Source organism: Talpa europaea (assembly GCF_964194135.1).
Source record: "Talpa europaea genome assembly, chromosome: 2".
Taxonomy (NCBI): domain Eukaryota; kingdom Metazoa; phylum Chordata; class Mammalia; order Eulipotyphla; family Talpidae; genus Talpa; species Talpa europaea.
Window position 1 is genome coordinate 154,600,532 of NC_140068.1, and position 26,493 is coordinate 154,627,024.

Here is a 26,493-nt window from a genome sequence, read left to right on the forward strand (position 1 = left end):
CAAAAACTAGACACACATATCAGATGGCTTCGTCATCTGTGGAAAATAAATACCCAAAAAACATTTACAGCCAAAATACTTGAATAAAACTTGAACAGGGTCATGTGAAGGTAAAGATGACCACCAGAGGGAACAGGGGAAAGGGTGGAGAAGGTAGGGAGGGAGGCAGACGGGGGATGGGCCAGGGTGGTTTGGTAGAGGGGGAAACAAGGGGTAGGGCAAGACCCATTAGGAGTCTAGGAAAAAACTGGCAACTCTTTCAGCAGAAGGCTTTAGTGCTCCACATGTCAATGACAGATCGAGGAGGGAAAATAAGTAAAAGAAATAGAAAAAAGTATAAGAAGCTTTAAAACAATTATAAAAAACGGAATTTCCCCAAGGTCACACTCGGTGTTCTCAAACATGGCAGGAACTTTGGGGAAGGCAAAGGCTGGAGAGTGTCACTGGACTGGGGAACAACTTAGGGTGCTGGGAAGCGTAACTAGAAATGCATGCAGACCACACCAAGGAGAAATGCGCAGGAGCAGTGCAAACAACCGCCAGGAAAAAGGACTCTGAAGAGCCTGCTGGGCACCTTGGTTTTGCAGACCATCTGAGAGAAGAGCAGGGGCAGGGATATAAGGACGCCCCACTGGACGCAACGTCAGACGTGCCAAGACTGACGCCTGCATGAAAGTCTCCGAGAGCGGCCTGGGACACACTATAGGATTTCAGCAACTGCACAGAAGCCTTAAAAATTCAGTTGTCCTTTTCAAATGACTCGTGACTCCTTCACCCCCATCTCCACTCGGGTCCTCAGGCCCCTCCTCCTCGTCCTCCCTCACCCTGCACCTGAGCAGCGCAGAGCTGGGAAGTGTTTCTGTCCAGCGGGGTGAAGAGCCACAGTCCACACCTTCAGCGTCATCAACAGCGACCCAGGTACAGACTCTGCGCTGCGGGAGCACCAGGGCAGAGCCCCATCTCCACGCACGCTGGACATGGGAAGGGCCTGGACCTACGCCACACCTTTCCCTGGTGAGGAATGTGTCCCTGCAGAAAACTGTGTTTCTAATGTGCATGTCCGTGATGAACTCGCATAAAGTCAATGCACCGCGAGCTGAAGCCAACACGTCACTCACCAGAGATTCGTCCATGGTCGCTGCTCTCACAGACGCGCGAGGGCTCGGGAGCGGCGCTGGGGGGCGCTGGGGTCCAGCACAGAGGACGGAGGCGGCTGCCGGGGTCCGGAGTCTCCTGGCCAGAGCCCGCCACACGCTGCCTGGGGACACCAGAGAGTCACCGCGCGTGGCAGCGGGTGGCACTTCTAGCAGGGCAGGAACGGCCCCGAGTCCACGCGCGGCAGAGCCTGGGCGGACGGTTCACCACAACTCAGTAAAAGGTGACACTGCCCACTGCCTGCGCCACGGTCGCGCGGGAGCAACCGTCTCAGAGCCGAGGAGTCGCTGCAGAGCGTGGACCCGACTTCCAGCGAGACGACGCCCCGAACGCACTGTTCTGCCAGGACACCCGGCCGGGGCTCCGCGCCCTTCCCGCCCTCCGCTCCGTGGACACCCGACAGCGCCGCGTCCCCTGGGCGCGCACGTGCGGGCGGGAGGCGGGAATGCAGCGGCCAGCAGGACGCCGCCTGGGGGGGAACGCGCAGCGCGCCCGGAAATTCAGTCCACAAGCCTCTAACGCCCCAGGAACTCCTCCCGCCCCCGCCCTGCAAACCCAGTTTCTCTCTGACCTCCCCGCCCCCACACAGGCCGCCTCCCACTGCCAACCTAGGCGACTTCACCCGCCCACCTTCGGGCCCTGAATCTCTCCCTGGCTCAATACTCGCCCACCCTCCCCCCCCAGAAACACTGGCTCTCCTCTCCCTCACTGCCTGACTTTTGGGAGGCCCCAAAGAGTCAGCGCGCATGCGCACAGGCGGAACCGCTCATCCCCGTGGCCCGCCCCGGGAAGACCCCGGCAGCGTCCCGGGCAACCCGGAAAGGCCGGGACGTTCTCCCCAACGGACTCCGCCCAGGCACCCCGCGCGTTCTGCGGGGATGCGGCTCCAAAGCGCCCGACTCCACGGGGCCGGGGGCACGCTTGCCCGCGACCTCCGCGACCTCCGCTCCCCAACCCGCCCGGCGTCTCCGCTCCCCCGAGTCCGGCCCCCAGGGACCAGGGACACAGACCGCGCTCACCTCGGGGCCCCTCAGGGCTCCGGAGACGCGGGAACTTCCAGACGGGCGGGGACGGGGCCGCGCCTGCGCAGATCGCGGAAGCCCCACCCAGACACCAACGTGAGAACCACGGGGGCTCGAGACTACATTTCCCACAACCCCTTGCGCGGCCGGTCAGGCCGTAGTTGGGGTGGGGTTGCGCCCTGGAAATTGGAGGAGTGGAGGTTGAGGAGAAGGGGCGGGAGGGCGAGGCCCGTGAAAACTGCGGGGCCCAAAAAGGGTTCCGGGCGCTGAGGGAAGAGAGCTCAACAGGGCCGTCCTGGGGCTGAAGGGGTTAAGCACCGCGCTGACTCAGAAGCTATCCGCCCCTCCACAGCAGGGAGCAACCCACAGGGCTGGGCTGACCTCTCCTGTCCTGCCTGCTGCTCCCCTCAGCAGTGTATTCCTCTCTGTCTGCCTGTTCTGGGCCCCACTCTGTCTCTTGTGAATCCTCTCTCTCTCTCTCCCTCTCACACACACACACCCCCTTTTGGCCTGCACCCCAGCTCTTGCATGAATTTAAAAAATACACATAAGAAATTCACATATAGTCTAAATAAGACATTCAGATACCAAGACACATTTCATCAAAATCAAGATTCAGGTATTTAAGAAGCATCTTGACCTTCTGATATCTGGATCACAGAGTCGGTGTTCAACATAAAGATGCTGTGCTTAGCTAATGTGAATGCACAAGAATTCCACGCTGTTATGAAAAGCTCACCTGCTCCTTCATCACATGCTTGTGAAGATTTCTTTTGGCAACAACGTCCAGTAATATTCATGGCTCCATTACTACCATGAAGACACATGAGGATATTAATAAACTGTTACTGTATTCCCTGAAGGAGAAAATGATGAAATGAGTTGAACTTCAGCACGTTTCTCTAACTTTTATGCCCACAATTAAGTCCACGGCTCCTCTGGGTGATTAAAATCAATCTTTTCAGTCAGCCACAAACAGCATATCCATTTAGATTTTCTTCATCCATGATACATGACACCATCGTAAATGTACCAAAGCAATTAAGATGTAAAGAAACTCATCAATTGGAGGAGGGTCCCTTAGATGTTTGACTCACGAAAGTCAAATACATGACTCCAAGTACATACCAGGAGAAAGCCACAGAGTGAAGTGATTTAGGGCTGAGTTATATTCATCAGGTCTCTTCACAATATCTCAAGTATGGTTGATAAAAAAGGACATAGAAAATAACTATACAGCTCCCCACAACATCGTCTTGAACTCTTATTTATTTTTTTTAAAGATTGATTGCATTCATTTATGCATACAAGAGCAGAGGGGTAGGCCAGAAGTATAGGGAGTGAGAGGATTTGCCAGAGTCACAGTGGGGAGTAGAACACGCAGGATGACTAAAATACACTGCTGAGGGGAACAGCAGACGAGACAGGAGAGGTCTGCCACACCATGTGGCTAGCTCCCTGGCTGGATGGGGATCGAACTCGAGCTGCAGAGGCCACAGATAGCTTCACAGTGCTGTATTTTTAACCCCTTGCACCACCAGGAAGGCCCACATTTTCCTTTCTCACAGGATATCACTTCAACAAAGCAAAGGCCACTTCCGTGATTACTGTTCTTACCATCAACCATAGAAAATCTACCACTGTCAAAAACTTCCCATGAACATACTGAGTGAATAAACAAATGCCTGAAGAAGTACCTTAAAGAAAACAGTCGGTGAGAATAAACTAATAGAACACAGAAAATGTGACTACCGCAGAATAACTCCCTGCAGTATCAGGGACTGCATACTGGTTAAATCCAACATTAACAAACATGAAAAAAAGAGCAGGAGAACATCTAGGAGAGAGCTGTGTGTGGAAACTGAATAAAGAATCACTTCAATAAATGCAGATAAACTGTCCAAGGTTTGGACACTGGAAAAGTAGCACAGTGTGGCCAACGGTAAGAAGGGAAACCAGGCGTGGAGAAAGACCCCATCCTGGGACAGAGAACCAGGCACAGGATCCTGGGTGTGGGTCACGCCCTAGCAGCAGGCACTGCAAAGGGTGATAGCCAGTGTTTTGGACCTGACAGCCCTAGAACTGAGACCTAAAGCACAGCATTCGCGGGTGGGATCCATACAGCTCTGGCACAACGCCGGGTGAACGCGCGGCAGACACAGCACCTGGCTCGAATGACAGCCCCGTTGTTGAGGTGCCCCCCCCCCACCTTTTTCTCAGAGAACCACTGGGGAAAAGCACAGGTCAGCAAGTGCAGGTCTCTGGCGCTACCCAGTCACCAGAGTAAAGCCAGGGATGAGCTGATTCCCTGCTGGAACTGAGTAAACCCAGAGGGCAGGAACCGCAAGCGGCAGAGCCCAGCAACACGACATCAGGCCCTGGTGGTGTTTTGGCTCGTAGTGCTGAACTCGGTCCAGTGAACAGATGTCAGCAGGTTGACTCTGTGTTGAGGACTCTCTGCTGCACCTCCCCCTGCAGTGACCTTCAGGGCTAATGGCTGTTGCCATGGTCCCTGAGGTCCGGCGTGGGCAAGGTACCATGCGCGCAGGGGGAGAACAGCAAACTCCCCAAGATGCAGAGAAGCCAAATGCCTGCCAAGAGATAACGACCAACAGAAGCTGCCACAAAGATGATGCCACAAAGAAATGCTGGAACCTTATCTCGCTTTCTCAAGGCCCACAAACTTTATTCTGCTACAACTGTCTTTCTAAAATCTTTCCTTTTTCTGGTCATTGATTGCTAATTAAAAAACATACGTAATTTAATAATTAGGCTAATGCAAATGAAACATTACTAAACACTATTTTATAATAGAATTGTTGGTTTAATAATCTTTCTGTTATGTGCTTGACATTAGTACCTTTGATATTAACTGCATTATAATATAAATTTACCCATGACAATTAATTATGAGTAAACATGAGTAGGTAGTAGTAATAGTAGTTAGTACAAGAAGAATATAATTATATAGAACAAAAGAAAGAGTTAATAGCCTGTCTACTTAGGAATGCAGCTAAGTCCAGATGTATTTTGGATATAAATCACTGCCCTGTCAATGATAAGCTAAACCTATGAGCAAACTGATTTCTTTGATGTTCACCGATCCTATGCCTTTAGAAAAAACATATATATACTGGCCACTAACTTAATTAAAAACACACTCAGATTCACACTCTCTTGAAGTGTGTCTGTTTGTCATTTCTTTCGCCTACGCCCTGACCACCCTTTGCGCTTCTCTCAACCCTGAGAAGGCCTAATCGTTCACTGTTGTGCTGGTCTGCGGCAACTCTCCAGGCCAACTCTATGGAACTTAAGCATCTGTGCACTTCTGCTATCTGCTGGGGGTGTGGGGGAGATAATCCTAAATCCAATTCCCCCAGATACCAAGGGATGACTATAAAGTTTCCGGGGGTTCAAAAGTCATACATGGATTTTCCACAGCCCGGGATCAGCGCCCCAACCCCCTGTTCCTTAAGGGTCAGTCAACTGTATCAGCAAAACCAATCATGAGAGCTGAAAATACATGTGGTTCTGCTGGCAGGACAATCACAGACACTGCTGCTACAACTGTAATTTGATGCCACCATTAAAAAAAATGCTAAATTTCAGTTAGAATTAGGGAAAATCAAGATGCATTTTACCTCTTCCTGATTCCATACTCCTGTCTGATGGAAGGATAAAGGGCGGAGTTCAGTGAACAGGGAGTGTTCAAGGTGGGGAATCTGAGCAGGTTGGAGACCAGCTCCAGCTAGATGTCATGTCAGGGATCTCAGCAGGAGAGGGCGGCCTTGGTGAAGTTTTTCTGAGGGCTGAGGGGAAGTGGAGCCAAGTAGGAGTGAGGAAGTCACAGACACCTTCTCTCCTGCAAGTATCTCCTCCTGAGGGTCTCAGCAGGTCTTTCTTTATACCTTAAGGCCAGCAGTGAGATGACATCAGCGGAAGCATCAAAGCAGAACAGAGGCAATCATTACATACTTCCTCATGAACATACAAAGACCCTCTTGATCTCATACTATAAAAGGACACTTCCTTAATCTGATTAAGAAAATCTACAGGGACAATGACTCCCCTAGGTACAACTCTTTTTCTAATGTAATCCATTGTCTAACACAGTACAATGTACAGTAACAATCAATCACCCTGTCAAGCTTTCCTAATTTCCGAGTGGACATGAAAGTCCATTGTTATGCTCTATGACTAAAATCAACCCATTCCCTAGTACTCAGTTCCTCCAGCCCATTATCAATTACTTCAAAGTGATCTAAAGTAACTCATTAATACTGTTCAGTTCTACAGAAATCTAACCTTCAACTAGAAATACCAAACCTCCACACAAGCTGCACACTGTTAACTTTTCGCATACACCAGGAGATGTACTGTTGCTGCAAACAGGTACCCCCAGATTAGGCACAGTGGGTTCAGGGCAGCTTGTTCTCCATAGTTCTCAGGGCCAAAACATTTCTTTCCTAACTATATCTTTAACAATTTTTACTTCTTTTCTGACAGTTCATGCGTAACAACAATAAGCCAATTGTCACCTGGGTCCCAATTAGGTTTTCACAGGCCAATGAATAACTAACTTACTTCAGCATTAACCGGGAACAAAGAGGAGAGCTTTAGAAGGCTTTGCCATGGAGACTCCCTAGTTCAGATCTTCTTTGGAGGTGCAAGGACTCCCCTCTTCTTGGAAGTACAACTTTCCCTCTTCAGGGGAGCACAGGGACCCCGCTTCTCAGAGTCTCTCCTAATGCCCGGAAGAAGATGTCAAGAGACAGCATGGGAGGCGCAGCCTCCCGCAGAGCAGGTTGGGAAGGGTGAGACCAAGCGATAGAATAAAGAGGGCTGCCTTCACTTGCTCATGCAAAGAGGAGGATACCAATGTACAGAAATGTCTGGAAAAAAAAGGTCCAGAAGCCCATGTCTGAGGCCTCAGTTCCAATGAACGAAAGCAAGAAGTCATTGTAAACAGGTGGGGGACACACTTGGAGGTCACAGGCCAGCTGGTGAGAGAGAAGACCCAGCAGAGGTCTGAGGACAGAGCAGGGAGGCTCAGGACAGCTGAGACCAAAGACTGACACAGCTGAGGCAGGTCCACTCCTGCTGGGCTCTTCCCAGGGATGCTCTTCATAAATGCTCCGGTGCAGTGGCACGCGATGAAATGTTACTCAGGGATCAAGAAAGACAAACTCTCGCCATCTGCGGTAACAAGGGTGGAGCTGGAAGGGTACACTAGCCCATGGAGTCAGAAGGAAGAAGACAAATACCGGATGGTCTCACTGATATGTGGAATATAGAGAAAGCAAAAAAAAGAAATCAAGAAAAAGACAAAACTAGCGAACTGACCACAGAGCTGAGGTGCACAGCAAAGGAAGGAGAGTGAGGGGGGCGAGACAGGAGAGGAAACACAGTGATGGTCCACGGGTGATGTGGCGGTGGGAGAGCTAGGGGGACTACTGAAAGAAAAAAGAAATGCTCTGGTGCCGAGTGAGGCCTGGAGGCAGGGCACCTGAGAGCTGAGAGGAGACAAGAGGCTGCCCACACAGAAGAGCCTTCATGACTGATGCCTGAGGGGAAAGTGTGTGCAGGGGCCTGGGTTAGGGGACTGACGGAAAGGGTGGCGTGGCAGGCGATGAATACTTGAAGACCACAGGTTTGGGAAAAACACAACAGGAAAGCAACAAAAAGGGATGATGTGATCCCAGGTCCACCCGGGGCGTGTGGCACTCCATGTATGGTTGGTGTTAAAATTCTTCTAGCAAACGCCAACAGCTTGATAGCTTTGATCAGCTCTAGAAGGGAATCAGCCAGACTTTTGAAAGTTCCCGGAAGAATTCCTCCCTCATTCCTTCTCATGTGCCATCCCCCTCATTCAAGCTGTTCTCAGAACACAGATAAAGGCCTGTCAGCCAGAGAGGAATCATGTTCCAGACATCTCATGTAATGCTTACTTATCTCCAGAACCTTCCATGTCTTAGATGTGCCTTTCATCTGTCTCCCCCTCATCCATTTACCCTTGGCATGGACTCCAGGTCAGCTCCTTCCCTCTAGCGCCCATGCTGCCTCCCATCACCTCCAGCGATCCTCTTTTCTCATCCCTTTCCTCCCACTTGCTTCTTCTCTAATGCATATAGTTCTAGCACTTCAGAGACAGACTGATTCCCAGCTGGTCTTCCCAGATACTCTTTGGTGCCTGAGGAAACCTAAATGTCAAGTCCAGATTCCTTAGCCCGGCACACTGAAGAATGACCGACTTCTCCAGGCTCCCCTGGGAACTTCCATATTCCAGGTGAGCAGCCTCAGAAGACCTAGAAAGACTGGGTCACAGGTCTTGTTCCCACCAATAATCTCATTAGCTACTGTTCCTGCTGGTCCTTGATGTTGGGGTCACGAGTGATTCACCAGGCCCAAGGCAGTCTCAGATAGCCCTTGTCTGATTTCCACCCCTCCGTGTGCTCTGAAAGGATATTAGAACTTGGGGGAATTCAAGACTGAGGACTGCTAAGCGCCCGCAGGCTTTGTGGACATAGTCCCTATCAGCTGCTGTTACTAAGGACCCCTTGGTGTTCTTGAAAATTGTCCAGTATGGGCCTCCCCAGTGGCGCAGGGGGTGAGCGCTGGGTTGCGAAGCTGCCTGCGGCCTCTGCAGCGCCAATTCGATCCCCGGCTGCTCCCCAGCCACTGGAGGAGGGTCCCACATGGCGCACAGACCTCTCCTGCGGCCTGCTGCTCCCCTCAGCAGTATGCTTCGGTCCTTCTGCCTGCTCTGCTCCCTGCTCTGGCTCTGGTGAATTCTCTCACCCTCCCGCGCTTCTGACTGTACCCAGTGCATGTATAAACAAACAAACAAATAAATAAACAAATAAATAAAACATGCCTCTATTTAAAAAAAAAATTTAAAAAAAAAGACAAGAAAATTGTCCAGTATGTCCTTCTTCCAAAGCATTGGTGGCCAGTGTGCACAGGTCAGAGACAATGGGACTTACATACATAGATGTTCTAGAACATAATTCTGGAGTTGAACCCAATTAAATTTGAGCACAGATATTGATCAAGAAATGAATTAATCTGTAATTGCTTAAGAAGCGCTCCTAACATTTTTTAGTGTTTCATTTTCACTCAAGGCTGAAGGGAGCGTTTGGTTGGTTCAAAAGAAGACAGAACTCGAGTAAAATCAGGAGAGAAATGTGTTTCCAGAATTAGGACGCCATTCAGAGGAAGTCCAAACACCAACTTCGATATGGTGATCTCATTTTGCACAGCCTTGGCTGGGCCACATCCCTGCTGCAGAAGCAGTCACAGGTCAAGTCACCTCACAGGAATTCACCCAGCAGATGTAGACTCAGAGAGTGTTCAAGAAGAAGCCTGAACTTGAATGAACATGACAAAGGACTCTGAATGTTGTGCATCAGCATTTTTGTAGAATGTAGATGTTTTGGTCACACACACCGTACCACATCTACCTGGTTGTGACTTAGCCCAAACTCTGCGAAATGACATCTTTGTCATCTGTTGTCTAGAATTCTCGGACAGTCTTCTGGCAGGGGCCACTGCAGCTGCCAAATGTAGAGACGGCCCAGGTATATCTAGGCAGAGGGATCTTCTCTGCTTAGGTGAGATTAAGGTAAACATGGGTTAATAAAGTGGGAGCCTACTACTTAGAATGAGGTGAAGTGATTTTTTCTTCATTTGTACACAAAATTCGACATACTTCGTATATGTGTAATTCATTCTCATGCCAACTACTGCAGTCATGTCATTTTTCATATGGAACCACCCAGACTTGTCACACCAGGTGCTAAAAAGGCATAGGAGAAAAGCAGCAGGAAGTAAAACTGGAAACTGGTTGTGCCTGTCTCTGTGTGCAGCAGGAGAGGGTGGGGGATACATGGGCATGGCAGGACACAGACTTCTCTTTGACCAGGAAACAAAAACCTGAATGACTTGTAGTATAATGCATGCGTTCTAATTAAGCAAGTGCCCCCGAACTATGGAAGCAACACTGATCTAGTAGAAGAAAATATCATTCCTGGTCTCCAAAACAAGAAATGGGCCTAATTTGAGAGAAACCAACATCACAAACAAATTGTAGATTTGGGAAGGAACGACGAGCTCCTACATTGGATCTAAAACTTGGAACAGTGGAGTCTTCCATCAAGGGCTGCCTTCCAGGCCACCCCATGGACAAAATTCATCATCACATTTTACTGTTGAGCAGTTGGTACTTTGACCTTTGGTAACTGGGTGGTTCCCAGGAAAGGGGGAGGTTCCAGGTTCCCTGCCCCACCCAAGGGAGGGTGGAGCTGAGCAGGGAGAGAAGAACCTGCAGAAGAGACTGAGGAAGGAAGGAAGCAGGATGGAGCCAGGAGACCTGGAGGTGGCGCATGGAGCCTAGAGACACGTGAAGAAACCGCGCTTGTCCTTTGGTCGTGGACGGGGTGACACAGATGTGGGTGAGACCCGTGGGGAGGTGACCATGGTGGTTTTTGTCTTGATATTGATTTTGCTCTTTTCCCTCCAGACTTGTCTGGTTGTTTCTGCTCCTTTTCTGTGGGTCCCCACTGGAAGGTGCTTTAGACCGTGGCAGGCTTTGGGGCCTTGCTCTGGGCCAATTCCCTTTGGATGGAATTTTACCCACGAGGGGACGGGTCACTTTGGGTGGTTGATTTAGAAACTAGACTCTTTGCCTTTCCTGTGTTGTTTCCTAATTGTATTAAAGTTCCATCCCATTAAAGTCTCATATGTTTTGTGCTGATGCGGCGGATGGCAGAACCCATTTAGAATAGGCAGGTTTGCGGGGTTTGGGCTGCCCCTCTCCCTGTCCTATAACATTTTGACTAAGTGCTCTCCCTTCCTCACTTAGTCATGGGATCTGCAAATTCCAAGCCAAATTCCGGCCACTCCACTGGGATGCCTTCTCTCAAACCTCGGTCCGTTGGGACTTAGGCCACATAACGCCCTAAGCGTCTCAGAATCAATTGGACAACGGTTCCCACTGGCCCAAACATGGCACTTTTGACATCTCGGTTCTCACAGACCTCAACAATTCTGTCCCCGCAATGGTACATGGTCAGAGATCCGTAGGGCCAGGCTGGCTTTCTCTTGCGCCCCGCCCCTTCCCTCCCTCCAGCAAACCTGCCGCACTTTCTAAGTCTCCAGACTCCTCTCTCTCTTCGCCCTCTCCAGACCCCTCTTCTGCATTCTCTGATCCCTAGATTCTCAGTCTTCACCTCCTCCAGCTCCCCAATCCAGCCCCTCCCCCTTTCTTTTCACCTCCCAGCCGCCACACCCTCTCCCTGCTGATCCTCTTCTCCCTCCCTGCAGGGAAGTGGGTGGGAACTGGAGGAAGAGTTAGAGTCCATGTTCCTTTCTCTGTCTGATCTCTCCCAACTTGAAAAGCGTCTTGGCTCTTTCACAAACGATCCCACTACCTACACCTAAAAATTTCATTATCTTACCCAAGCCTATGACCATACATGTCATAATTACATGTTCTCTTCTCTTCCACCCTGACCTCTGACCTGTCCCCTAGCGGTCTCCAACCGGCAGCACCTAAACCTATAAACTTTCATAAGCTCAGAAAGATTACCCCGTCTGCCTCAAAAAACCCTCCTGACTTCCAAAGGCTGAGGATGGTCCTCAAACTCCTATCCAGGACCTGCTGAACATGGCCTTTATGGTATTTAACAACCGGGAGAACGGGACAGGGCAGAGAGGGAACTCCGTAGTCGCCAGAAGGCTGAGCTTCAAGCTCAGGCCCCAGTAGCTGCCTTGAGACCGCCAGGCCCTGCTCCTCCAACGACCGCAGCGCCTGCTGCCGGACAGAGGATGACAATGGGCCCCATGCGCCCCAACCGACCGCCACCGAAGCCTGCTACAAATGTGGCCGAGAAGGCCACTGGTCCAGACAATGCCCCACCCCCCGCCCTCCGCCAGGACCGGGCCTCATCTGCAACGTCCAGGGTCACTGGAAAAGTGACTGTCCCCCCACGCCTGGCTGTGGTGGGCCAGTCCTTCCAGTCCCTGCAACTCTTGCCACCGGCGGTCTTGGGTTCGGCAGCTGAGGACGGAAGAGGCCCGGACTCATCAACTCCAATAACCTTCGAGGAGCCCAGGGTAACGGTCAAGGTAGCAGGTAAGACCATCTCCTTTCTGGTTCACACGGGGGCTACCTTCTCTGTCCTCCCCTCTTATTCCGGTCAAGTTTATCCTTCTCAGGCCTGGGTTATGGGTGTTGACGGCCTTCCTTCTCAGCTCAGGGCCACTGGTCCGCTCTTTCCAAGTCATGCCTTCTTTTTTTTTTTTTTAAGAGGCATGTATTATTTATTTGTTTGTTTTGTTTATACATGCACTGGGTACAGTCAGAAGCGCGGGAGGGTGAGAGAATTCACCAGAGCCAGAGCGGAGAGCTGAGCAGGCAGAAGGACCGAAGTACACTGCTAAGGGGAGCAGCGGGCGGCAGGAGAGGTCTGCGCGCCATGTGGGACCCTCCTCTGGTGGCCGGGGAGCAGCCGGGGTTCGAACCGGTGCTGCAGAGGCCACGGGCAGCTTCGCAACCCAGCGCTCAACCGCTGCGCCACCAGGGAGGCCCTCTAGTCATGCCTTCTTGCCCCACATCACTCCTGGGTCACAATCTTCTGACCAAACTCAAGGCTACTCTCTCATGGTTCCACCACCCTAGCGCTGCTCTCATCCTCCCACGGCTCCAAACATCTCCTAATCCTTCTCAGGACTCCCCGCTGTCTCCTTCCACTGTCAACCCCATGTTCTGGAATATCTCTATCATGATTGTTGCCACCCATCGTACCCCAGTCCTCATTCGCCTTAAGGATCCCTCTTCTTTTCCCTCTCACCCCCAGTTTCCAATTTCCCTCACTCACCGTCAGGGTCTCAAACCCATCAGCCAACGACTGCTGGGAAAGAGACTCCTTACTCCTGTCAGCTCGCCCTGTAATACTCCCATTCTCTCCATTGAAAAGCCTGATGGTTCTTATCCCCTAGTTCAAGACCTTCGCCTCATTTACGAAGTGGTGGTGCCTATCCATCCCGTAGTGCGAACCCCTACACCCTTCTGTCTCATATACCGTCTTCTACCACACACTTCTCTGTACTTCACCTCAAAGGTATTTTTTTACCATCCCTCTAAATCCTCCATGTTACTTACTATTTGCTTTTTTACTTGGTAAAATCCGGACACACACCTCCCGGCAACTGGCCTGGGCTGTCCTGCCTCAGGGGTTCCGGGACAGCCCTCATCTGCCTGGTCAGGCATGAGCTAGTGACCTCTCGTCATGTCATCCTCCACCCCGCACTCTCCTCCAGATGTCGCTGGCCTCCTCCTCTGCCGTCCTTCTCTGCCACTTTCTCAGCAACACACTGCACAACTCCTCACCTTCCTGTGCTCAAAAGGAGACCGTGTCTCCCCATTCAAAGCCCAACTTTCAGTTCCAACAGGCGTCTATCTGGGTCTTCCACTAACTCCTTCCTCCAAACAGCTGACGGTGGACCACAAACAGGCCATTCGGGACCTTCCCTCCCCTGAATGGGCAAAACAAATCCTTTCTTGCCTAGGTTTGGTTGGATTCTTCTGTCATGGGATCCCTAATTTTGCTTTCCCAGCCAGGCCACTGCACGACGAAGCAAAAGCCTCCTAAAAAACCTTTCCAGGGCCTCCCAAGTGGCACAGTGGTTGAGCGCTGGGTTGCGAAGCTGCCCGCAGCCTCTGCGGCGCCGGTTCAATCCTCGGCTGCTCCCTGGCCACCGGAGGAGGGTCCCGCATGGTGCGCAGACCTCTCCTGTCGCCCGCTGCTCCCCTCAGCAGTGTACTTCGGTCCTTCTGCCTGCTCTGCTCCCCGCTCTGGCTCTGGTGAATTCTCTCACCCTCCCACACTTCTGACTGTACCCAGTGCTTGTATAAATAAATAAATAAATCTTTTTTAAAAAAAAAAACCTTTCCAATCCCCTGGAAAGTCTGCAGGGTCACACATATCCTTCTTCAGGCACCTGTCCTTACCCTTCCTGATCCAGAAAAGCCTTTGCTCCTGTTCACAGCCGAACATCGGGGTAAGGCGGCAGGTGCCCTTTCCCAGCCTCTCGGGCCAGCCCTGTGTCCTGTCACTTATCTCTCCAAGCAGATGGATCCCACCATTAGGAGCTGGCAACCCTGCCTTAGAGCCCTGGCGGCGGCAGCTCTACTCACCCAGGAATCCCCCAAACTTACTCTGGGAAGACCCACCCAAGTGCATTCCCCACACCGCCTTCAGGCCTTCCCGTCTCCCCGCTCGCTCTCCACTCTCACTCCTGCCCGCTCACAGGACTTCCATGTGCTCTTTATTAAAAACCCTCTAGTGAGACTCACTCAGTCTAATTCTCTCAACCCAGCCACTCTCCTGCCTGTCTCTGGCCCCCTTCTGCCACTCATTCGTGTCCTAAAATCCTGGACGAAATGCAAACCTCCAGACTGACTCCTTTGTCAGATGCCTCCTGTGTTTGTAGACGGCAGCTCTTGTGAAGATGCGCGCGGTCAGCGGAGGGCCGCCTAGGCCACGTTACCATCAATCAGCTCACCAACTGCGTGGACACCTACCCGGACAGGATTGGCCTCTCCCTACTCAGCCAACTGCTCCAGGAACACGCAGACCGGTACTTCCCCAGTCCTGCCTCGGATCTCGACCTCCTCAACCAACCTTCCCCACCACTGCATCCGGGAAACCAAGTCCTGCTCAAATCGCTTCAGCCAAAGCCACTGCAGCCTCGGTGGACCGGCCCATGCACGGTTATTCTCACCACGCCTACAGCGGTAACACTTCTGGGACACCCCTCCTGGCACCATCTATCAGGGGTCAAACGTGCCCCCGAAGAAAAACAGTATGTATGTCGTAACCTGGGTCCTACTAGGATGTGCATTTCTTGTCAAAATCTCCCCTAGCTCAGTGTCCTGTATATGGAAATTCAAAGTTAGGGAGACCTTTGTCTCAGGATCCACCGAGACCACCCACTAGGTGGGTACTGCGGAGTGCCCACAGGCCGGATGCACAGCACCCATCACTCTCACCCTAACTCTTTCATCGATTACTAACCCTATGAACGCCTTGTTTTGTTTCTTTACCATCAAACCTTAGATCACTGCAAAAATACCTATAGAGAATATGGGGGGTGCCCTTACCAGTCATGCACAGTGCACCTTCCAGACAAAGGCCAAATGTTCTCCATGGTCCGTCATAGTACGGGCTTCAATATGAATCAAGTTAGCTCTGCTATTTCAGATCCTTGGGACCAACGTTGGGTACAGGGAGTCCAAGCCGCAGTGTGCACTGGCTGGCATTCCTATCCAGTGGCAACACTGTCCATCTCAAGGGAATATGTCCCGACACAAAATGCCACAGTCCAAGTCTCCCAGGACATCCTCCATTCAGAACAAATCCTATAAAATCAGCTAACAGCATCAGAAAAGACTGAGACACCCTCAACCTGGATTCATATAATCCAAAATGCTATAACCTTCCTAAATGACTCTTGTGGGACTAACACCTCCTCTTGTTTCCTCTGTGCTTCCCTTCAGAGGCCTCTACTGGCAGCAGGTCCAATTAATCTCAGTACCACTACGACCAAGATAACGGACGCTGCTTGCCAGACTCCCCAACTCTCAGTCCCCCTATGGGACTCCAATCACAGCTACCCCTGCCAGCAAACGGATGCCCTTGTCAGCTTTCATTCCTGTGCTTCTAACATTTCGGTTACTTCTGTGCTCCGAACAACAGCAAAGGGAAACTTTTTCTGGTGCTGTGGCTCTCTCTCTCGGTGTATTAATTCTGCTACTCCAGGCCCACGTATCCAAGTCCTCGCGGTCCCACAGTTAGCTCTGTACGGACGGTCTGAGCTAGGTTGGTTATTCTCACCACATCGGACTAAGCGGGAGGCCTTTCTCCCAATCATGGTTGGAATCAGCCTGGCATCATCGATAGCAGCCGCAAGTATGGCGGGTGGGGCCCTGGGACACAGCCTGATTTCTGCCCAGGAATTTCATGAAAGAATAGATACCTCCTTAGAAAAAACCTATGTGTCTTCAGCATCATTACAAAGACAGCTCACCGCCCTGGCACAGGTCACTCTCCAAACCCGGCGGGCTCTGGACTTGTTAACAGCTAATAAAGGAGGTACCTGCCTGTTCCTCAGGGAAGAATGTTATTACTAGTAAAAGCGGGGACTCCAACTCTCCACTGACAAGGTTTCAAAATCCTAATGTCATGGCTCCTCCCACTCTTGGGGCCAATACTAATGATCACCTTATTTTTTCTTTTCTCTCCTCGCCTCCTAAAATTCATACAGGCTCGCATTCGGGAAATGTCTCCTACCACCTTTAACCAACTCCTTCTCCACCCATATTCTCGCGTCCCTGCAGAAGACCCTCATCACCAGGCCTGAGCCACCCCCTTGATTTTCGCCCCTTTCAGCCAGAAGTAGCCAAAGAGAGAACCTTCACCCCTTTTCCTTTCAACAAAAGGCTGGTATGAAAGGTCCATGCAGGAGGCCGGAATGCAGAAGCCTACCAGGAAGCCCACCTGGGGGGCAGGAATGGGGATACCTGCCTGGAGGACTCAGACAGTGAGACACCCCCCTCCCCGGAGAGTCTCTTCTCAGACAAAGAACCTCTACCTGCCCCACAAGACTCCCCCTGCCCAACAAACTTTTTCCTGCCAGAGGAGCCCAACTTCCCACCTGACCCCTGCTCACCCTTTAAAACCCTGCTTCCCCCTAACAACCTGCGCGGCTTCACTGACACCCACCTTGGGTGCGTGAGGTCTGCGCGGGGCGCAATAATCTTTCCCTCCCTTTGAGAAACGTAGCCTAGCTCTCCTTGTCTTTACCGCACCGAACCTTTCAGTCACAGCCTCTGCGAAAGGTCAATCAACCCTTGCTGCTCTGGGAAAGATGTGACTGTTCCCTTCCTCATGCCTGTGCTCACGCCGTCTCAGGGTTGAGAGACTGCGCAGGGTGGTCAGGGATTCGGTGAATAAATGACACACAGACACACCTCAAGAAAGTGGAAATCTGAGTGTAATTTTATTTAAGTTAGTGGCCAGTATCTATGTTTTTCTAAAGGCATAGGATCGGTTATCAGTGAACTAAAGCAGTTGGCTCATAGGTTTAACTTATCATTGACAAGGCAGTGATTTATGTCCAGAGTTACATTTGGATCTAGGCACATTCCTAAGCAGTCAGACCATTAGTTTTGTCTTTTGTTTTATATAATTACATTTTCTCCTAGCTAACCACCAAATTCCTTAATCATTATTAATTATAACAGGTGCACTTATTATTATTTTTATGTAATAAAATTTTTTTATTAGGGATCAAAGCTAAGGAATTTTAACATATAACAGAGCAATTATTGAACTAACAATTTTGTTGTTACACAAGGTTTAGTGGTGTTTCATTTGAGTCATCCTTGTTACTAGATTTCATATGTTTCTTTAATTTAGCAATCAATGACCTTTACAGAGGAGAAGGAAGAAGTTTTAGAAAGAGAGTGAAGGGATAAAGTTTGTAGGTCTGAGGAGACGAGATAAGGCTCCTTTTGGTCAGCATTTTTGTGGTGGCTCCTGGTGGTCGTTATCTTTTGATAGGTCTGTCTCATCTATGTCTTCAGGGAACTTTGCTGTACTCCCCTGCGCGCTGGTTCCTTGCCCAGCCGGACCTAGGGACCCTGGTGAAAGCCATTGGCCCTAAAGGTCACAGCAGGGGGAGGTGCAGCAGCACAATTGTTGTAAAATACACTAATAAAATAAAATAGGATGTTGCTTTATATTTGCCTGTGTTACGACTTGAGGTGTTGTACAGGTAGAATGAAGGCTACATAAAATAAACTCATAAGCTGAATCTTAATTCCTTTGGGAAACCCACCACTTTTATTTATAGGTCTATAAGCCTAACAGATAAAAATAACTAAGAAAATATATTACAAGTGTATTTCATACCACTCTCCAATCTGTAAGCATTGGATGATCTGTAAGCATTTCCATCCCATAAACCTGCCTGATAAATATCTGTTAACTTGAATATGTGGAATTAATCTCTTCATTAGAAGTAACCTAAACCTACATACAGAATAATAGGACGACATGATGGGCCTGGTCTTTAGCTAGTTTGTGATTATATTACACTACACAAATATATCCTTGACTGCAAAATGACAGAATAATTTTAGAAATTTGCAATATAAAAAGCAAGCACATTTGGCATATAAAATAGTGTCAGAGATTTCAGAGCAATATTAAAATCTGCATTTTATTTTTAAAACATGGAAATCTGGGGCCTCCCCGGTGGCGCAGCGGTTGAGCGCTGGGTTGCGAAACTGCGCACGGCCTCTGCGGCGCCGGTTCGATCCCCGGCTGCTCCCCGGCCACCGGAGGAGGGTCCCACATGGCGCGCAGACCTCTCCTGCCGCCCGCTGCTCCCCTCAGCAGTGTACTTCGGTCCTTCTGCCTGCTCTGCTCCCCGCTCTGGCTCTGGTGAATTCTCTCACCCTCCCGCACTTCTGACTGTACCCAGTGCATGTATAAACAAAAAAAACAAACAAATAAATAAAAAGCATGCCTCTATTTAAAAAAAAAAAAAATAAAAAAAAAAAATAAAATAAAACATGGAAATCTGCTTCTAGCAAGAGTCAAGCACTTTAACCAGTATGAAAAAATCAATCAGTTTTTAGATATTGTAATCTATTTCAGGTTATCCAAGTCAGCCCTTTGGATATTTTTAGCTATATCTATCCACCACAAAGCATTAAGCAAATGACAACATGGGTCAAACATTAAGAATTTAAACGTCGGGGGCCTCCTTGGTGGTGCAAGGGGTTAAGTTGCCACCACTAACAAGCTATTCTCAGCCACTGCAGCACTGCATTCATTCAGTCTCCAGCCAGGATGCTACCCGCATGGCATAGCAGACCTCTCCTGTCTCACCTGCTGCTCCCCTCAGCAGTGTATTTCAGTCAATCCGCCTGTTCTGCTCCCCACTCTGTCTCTGGTGGATCCTCTCAGCCCCCATGCCTCTGACCCGTACCCGAGTTCTTGTATGCATAATAAATAAGCCTTAAAAAAAGAATTTAAATATTAATCAACACTGAATGGGGACTACTGTCTGCAGAAATACACTGCTCTGTGTCATTCTTCATGGGCTCATATGATTAACTGTTATATGAGATGGAAGAATGACAACACGATCTTCCCACTCTCTGAAATGTGCATTTGACATCTTCAACCTAAATAACCATGAGGGAAAATTGACTTCAGGAAAATCAACTCTGCTACCACTTAGTAACACCTAAAAATAAGACCCCAAAGGATCAACATGTTAATAGATAACTTCAACATGTTTCTGAACAAAACTCAATAATGTTTGTAAAAACAAAAATCTATACCGTACCCAACAATGTGAAAATCTAAAATGCCTGCCATCCAATTAAAAATTACGAGACCTTTTAAAAAAGAGGAGAACACAAACATGGATCAATTGAAGTAGACCCAGAAATGACATTAGTGGCAGAATTAGTAAACTAGGACATGAAAGCAAATATTATTGCTGAATTCTGTGCGTTCAAGAAGCCGAAGAATAGATTGACATTAAGAGGAGATATAGACTATATAAAAGAGGCACACGTTAAAATTCAAGAGATGAAAATTGCTATGTCTGAGATTGAAAAGTTCACTGCATAAAATCAATGAGAATCAAGCGCACTGAAAGAACTGCAAGGAGAAATAAATGAATCTACTGACAGAGTTGGATATTTCTACACCCATCACACCCATTCTGGACAAATCCAGAGGAAAAACTCTGTGAAGACATAGTGGAACTCAACAGTAGTGTCAATTAATTGGATAGCTATAGAATTTTTCATCTAACAACAGCAGGTGGGCCCATTCTGGTGGCCTAGGGGTTAATCTCAGCCCTATTACCCCTATGGGGCTGAGTTCCATCCCTGCCCGGGAGTTAACTCACATAAGGTACAGCAGACCTCTCCAGTGGTGCCCCACTGCCCTCAGCAGTGTATTTTGGTCCTTCTGCCTGTTCTGCTCCCCACTCTGTCTCTGGTGAATCCTCTCAGCCCCTCATCTCTGACCTACACCCCAGTTACTTATTTAATTATTTACTTATTGTTGTGTATTAAATCTCAAAAGAAAGTAAAATAGTTTTTATTGGGCAAAAATGAAAACACAACTTACCAAAATATGTGGAATATAGAGAATCCAGTGTACCAAGGGCTATTCATAGCCTTGAATTGATATAAAAAGAAGAAAGATGTAATATGCATAATACAAGTTTCCACATTAGGAAACTAGAAAAAGATGACAAAAGTAAGGCCATAGCAAGTAGAAGAAAATAAATAATAATGCCTAGAGCAGACATTTGTGAGATTGGAAACAGGAAATTAATGGAAAAAATAAATGGAGACAAAAATTATTTCTTTAAAAAGATCAGTAAAATGTATAAGGCTCTAACAAGATTCAGTAAAACAAGAGTAGGGCACAGTCTGCTAACTTGAGAAAATAAAGTGTCACAAGTTCCATATAATTGTAAAGGATTACAGAAGAAGAAAGAGAAGGAGAAGAAACTATAAACAAGTCTGTCCACAAATTGGATAATCCTGAAATGAACCAATTCCTTGAAAAATACAATATGTTCAATCTCACCAACAATTCCTCTTCTGGGTACATATCCAAATGGATGAAATCACTGTATCTGTTCCCCTTGTTCTCTGCATCATTATTTACAACAGTCAATACATGGAATCAACCTAAGTGTTCATTTATGGATAGTTGGATAAATACTGTATGATTTCACTTAATGTGGAATGCCAAAAAACCCAAACTCGTAAACAGAGAAAATATTGGTGGTTGCCAGGAGTATTGACTAGGGTATTGATTAGGGTCTTTATAGTTGAAATGTTTAGTAAAATAATGCCCTAACAAGTTTTGAACAGATACAAATAGTTTACTGTTCACAACTTTGAAAATGCCAAAAAATATAAGAAAACATAGAAACAATTTTCCATTTTGTACCCACCGATATTGCCACTTGTCATAGTTTTTCAAATACTGTAGGGGTATTGACTAGGGGTGGGAAAAATGGATGGTAATGATCAAAAGGTACAAGTCATAAGATAGATAAGTTCTGGGCATTTAATGAACAGCACGGTGACTATCGTTGGCAGTGGTTTAGTGTATACTGAAGAGCTGATAAACATGCTCTTAAAAGTTCACATCCCAAGGAAAAAACAATTGTGACTATATGAGGTGAGGATGGTTAACTAAATCTATTGCAGTAATTATTATGCAATGTGCACATATATGAAATCATTAAGATAAATAAACAATGATGTGCTATGTAAATTGCACCTCAATAAAATTGGCCAAAATGCAGAGCTTATTTTATATCCATTACATCTCATAAAACTTTTCAAAAATGAAAGAAAAGACAAATAATATCAAGTAGAGAGAGTAAGAGTTACGCATGTGGGAAGACCTAATGTTTAACTTTGTTTTATTATTCACAGTTTAGCTTTGGTTTGACTCATATGTTCATAGGTCCTTTTCATGTTAGTAAAAATAATAAAATGATTAGATAATATCAGGGCAGAATGATACAATAATGAGCGTTTTAAAATAATGGCTGTAACGTTTAATCTGATTCTCTGTAGCTTTTCTCCCCAAAGTTACAAATGATAATAAAATTTTTCCAAAGTCTATTCTGTGGTGTGTGCCCAAATAATTTGATCTGAGAACATGGCATATGTATGGAATGTGTTTGACTTTTCCTTTAGCTATTGATTACTACTCATGAGAATGCTTCCTACATCACCCAGTGAAATTCTAGGCATGGAAGGGCAGTATACTCATACCTTTTGGAGCTTTTGGGTCGGTGATTCTCAAGTCTGTGAAATTGAATCACCTATGATTCTACATCAGCCCTATTCATTTATTTTTTATTTCATTAATTTTTTAAAGATTTTTTTTTTTATTTATACAATAGCTGGGGTACAGGTCAGAGGCGCGGGAGGGTGAGAGGATTCACCAGAGACAGAATGGGGAGCAGAGCAGGCAACACACCGAAAGCACTGCTGAGGGGAGCAGTGGGCGAGGCTGGAGAGGTCTGCCGTGCCAAGTGGGAATCTCCCTGGCCGGCCGGGAATCGAACCCACGCTACAGAGGCTGTGGACAGCTTCACAGCACTGTGCTCAACCCGCTGCACCACCAGGGAGGCCCCATTTAATTTATTAACCATGAAACTCTATGTGACCTGGACATTTGTATTTTTAAAAGTGGTACAGGTAATTGGGGCATACATCTGGCATGAACCGTAACATTAAATCTCTTTTGGGGATTTATTTTTATGAAATAGAAACTTTTGTGATGTTGTTATCATACAGGAGGGGGAAAATTAGGGTGATTGTTGTAAAATGTATGTTTTCTATTCCAGCAGCGAAATACTAGCGCAAAGTTGGTGGTGACTTGATAAATCCAGAATTACAGTTTCACCAGAGAAAAGAAAGAATAATTTTTTGCAAAAGAGCGATTGTGAATCCAAGACTTGTAAGAAGGAGAAGTTGTAGCAGTCAGATTGAAATGGGAAAAAAAAAATGAGTAGGGTCAAAGGTTTGAAGTCAAAACAGGTTGAAGCATTGTAGAACTGTAAAACTGTGAAGGTGGTAAAAAGTGAACTGCTTGACATCAGGATTCAGAAATGAAATGTGTAGTATTTTCCGGTGAGGACTTAGAGAAATAAAATGGAAAGGTTGGAAATTAAGTCATTAAAATTGTTACAGGAAATAATAAAGGGGATGAGCAAGGTGCTCTAATCTTCACTGGGAGATTGGAAGTAGTGGCCAGCAGGGGGTTGGTGCATGTGTTTTATGTCAGTGGATGTCAATTGAGGACAATTTGCACAATAGGGGACATTTAGCAATGTCTGGAGACATTTTTGTTTGTCATAACGAGGGTGTGTGTGTGTGTGTGTGTGTTTGCATGTGTGTTCCTGGCATCCAATGAATAGAATCTCAGGATGCCTCTAAACCTCCAACAATGCACAGGACAGCTCCACAGCCCCTCACAACAATCTGGCTCCAGTTGTCAACAGGGCTGAGGCTGAGAAACTACTCCAGAATCAAGGTGTATGTTGGCTGATAAACAGACCAACAGCTATCAATCTAATAAATATTGTGTTTCTATTTTAACTGAATAGTTCCTTATGGAAAGAAGACAAAAGTGTACATTTGTTCACTCAATCAACAAACCTAAGCTACATTCCTACTTACCAGGGCCTCATTGTTCTAGGTATTTAAGATTCATCAGTGAACACAACAGATATTGATGCCCTTGAATGCCTTTTATTCAAGCAGGGGAGAGAGAGAATAAAACACATAATAAATAGTAAATGACATAGTCTGCTTGAAAGTGGTATTAAAAAGAAAAATGAAGGCAGCAATGATAGTAATTTTGCCCTACACTATTTGTTTATTTTTCACTTGATGACAGGTTAATGATTAGCTCCTTATTTTCCACACTTCTTTCACATTTGCTTTTTCAGAAAATAGATGGTAATCTGGATTAAATACTGAAATGAAGAAAGGAAGTGATGGGTTTTGAGTATAGAACTGAGTCCAGTGGGGTCAGAGAAATGAAAAGGTTAAATTTAAAAAAGGAGCCAATGATTTGTAACAAACTGACAACCCAATTGTCTGCAGTGTCTCTTATTAACCTACTGAAGAATTAACCTGCTGACTCATTTCAGCATGTAAGACAAGCCTCTCATTAGTCTCTCTGCCTCTCAGGTATGGTAACAGCACTAAGAACTATGCTGTTCGAGTTGGGGATTATCATACTCAGGTGCCGGAGGAATAGGAGGAAGAAATTGGAGTTCAGCAGATTCACCCAGAGTACCGACCAAACGGCAGCGACCACGACATTGCCCTGGTGAGACTGCAGGGACCAGAAGAGCAGCGTACGAGGTTCAGCAGCCACGTCTTGCCTGCCTGTTTGCCCCTCCGGAGGGAGAGGCCACAGAAAACAGCCTCTAATTGTTACATCACGGGATGGGGAGACACAGGTAATGCAAACAATACAAAGGAACAAATGTGTCTGCACATTTCTCCAGTCTGGGGTTCTCCTCACTTTGGGGTGCACAAAAGGTAGTAAAATGTAAAGGAGTTCAGGCTTAGTTATTGGAAATACTGCCAAGTGGGAGATGCATGGATGTGATTTGGATTTATATCCTGAGGGCACTGTTGGTTCCCATAAGAACCTTAGCACAAACTGACAACCCAACTGCCTGGGAGCTTACGGGGTAGAGAATTCTCTACTTCTTGTTCCGCAGACTAGTGAGGAGACAAAGGAAGATTTCAAGGCATACTGTAAGACTTGGGCCCTGGCAGTCTCTATTTTAAGCTTTCCCGACTGATTTTGATGTAGCTAGCCCCGGAAAGCGCTCAGTGTTTGATTCTTTCTTTCCTTGCATGAAGCCCCAACTCTAGGAGAATTCCTATTCAGATCAGACAGAGCAGAGCCGCTGAGGATTAACTGAAGGGACCCCATCCATTCCAGTTTCTCCTTCCCATTTTCCCCATCTCCAAACCCCCCAAAGTCTATTATTCAGTTTAAGCTTATTTTTCATAAGGGAACAAGGCTTTGTGCAGTCTTACTAGAGTTCAATCCATGGATGCCAGCTGGTGTTGCTCAGCAAGGTGTTTGGAAACCATAGAGCTAGCACTCACTTGAGTTAGGTGTTCCCTTTACAAGAGACCAGAAAATGGTCTTAGTACACTGTGCTGACCAGGATGCCAATAGTCTCTGAGAAAGCTACAGTCTAATCTGTTAGAATTATGAACACCTCCGTAGGAAAGAAGATTCAATCATCTTTTGGATACATCTGCAGTAATAGAAATGACCAATGAAGCGTATTTTACAGAATGTTTTACTATAGGCTGATGATTCCAGTTGAATCAATAGGATCAGAAAATAATGGTGGGATTTAAAGCCAAGAAAAAGACGTCATGGAACATATAGTAAACATATTAGCCACTAAACAAAGAGTGAATGATCTTACTAGAGTGGTAACATCAAGTGGTGAAAACTAAGCCTGTCTACATAAGGAATGCTTTGTTTCTCAATTATCCTTATGAAATACTGTATTACTGTTTACAACAGTGATCGCTACCTTTTGTGCTTACGTGTAATTATTCTTTGCAATTCTCACATTAAGTAGAGTAACCTTAGAGGAATGGGTATGTCACTGCAAAGCCAGCATGAATGCATCCTCAGCTTTTCGATGGGATTGCAATACTAAAGCTTGCATAAATATGCTTTTTAGTTCACTTCATAGCCGAGTACTTAAGTGTTACTCAATTACTCCCACAGAATACAGTGGTGAGAAACACATTAGTGAAGGATAGTGAGAAGAGGAACATTAGAAAAGGGAGCTAATGACGTTACGTATAATTCAGTTATCACTCATTTAAACTTTACTCATGACATCATAGAGTTTATTTTCAAGATGACTCAGTGTTCAGTAAACCGTTAAATGTAGCTCTTTTCTGTGAACCCTTTAATTGGGACCTAATTTAGATTATTTGGTCTGAGTAGGACGAGCCTATTCAAGAACTCTTCAACAAGCTGCCATTCCCTTACTTCCCAAGAGGTTTTGTGAAGAACGTTATAAAGGCAGGTTTACAAGGAGGATGCTGTGTGCCGGAAATCTCCAGGACCACAAACGTGTGGACAGCTGCCAGGGCGACAGCGGAGGACCACTCATGTGCGAAAGGCCAGGCCAGAACTGGGTTGTGTATGGGGTGACCTCCTGGGGGTACGGTTGTGGAGTCAAGGATTCACCAGGTGTTTATACAAAAGTCTCAGCCTTTGTACCTTGGATAAAAAGTGTCACCCAACTCTTGATTCTTCCTGAAAAACTTAAGAGAAAACACACTATCGAAATACCTGTTGGAAAGATTTCAGGCTAAAATTCACTCAACAAGTGAGGACTTTTATGTTTATGTTGTAATTATGTTTCCCTCCCCTTTGTTGCTTTTGAGATTTGTGATGTGAACATTTTTGGCTACAGATACCTCAGTGTGATTCTGATTACTTTCAATTAGCATTGTTGCCTGCCCAAAGCAGTTTTACTGGCAATTAAATTCTTTATTCTCATTTAAGCTACATTGATCTCTTTTGCCTGTTTCTGAGCATTCTCGAGATTATCAAATATTGAGAAAAAGGCCATTTTTACATTTTGATTGAGAATGCCTTGTAATTGAATTGATACATGGATTCAC

General features: G+C 47.0%; 1 protein-coding gene across 1 annotated transcript in view; it reads left to right on the top strand.

The window, feature by feature from the left end:
* The window catches only part of LOC311188437 (neurotrypsin-like), a gene marked incomplete at its 5' end in the record, with an annotated part of 261,456 nt that extends 235,263 nt beyond the window's left edge, over window positions 1-26,193 (top strand). Inside the window, 1 exon segment of the mRNA XM_084259536.1 lies at window positions 25,808-26,193. Coding sequence (XP_084115662.1) covers window positions 25,808-26,181 — 374 coding nt within the window. The 3' untranslated portion in view covers window positions 26,182-26,193.
* Between the last annotated feature and the right edge of the window lie 300 nt (window positions 26,194-26,493).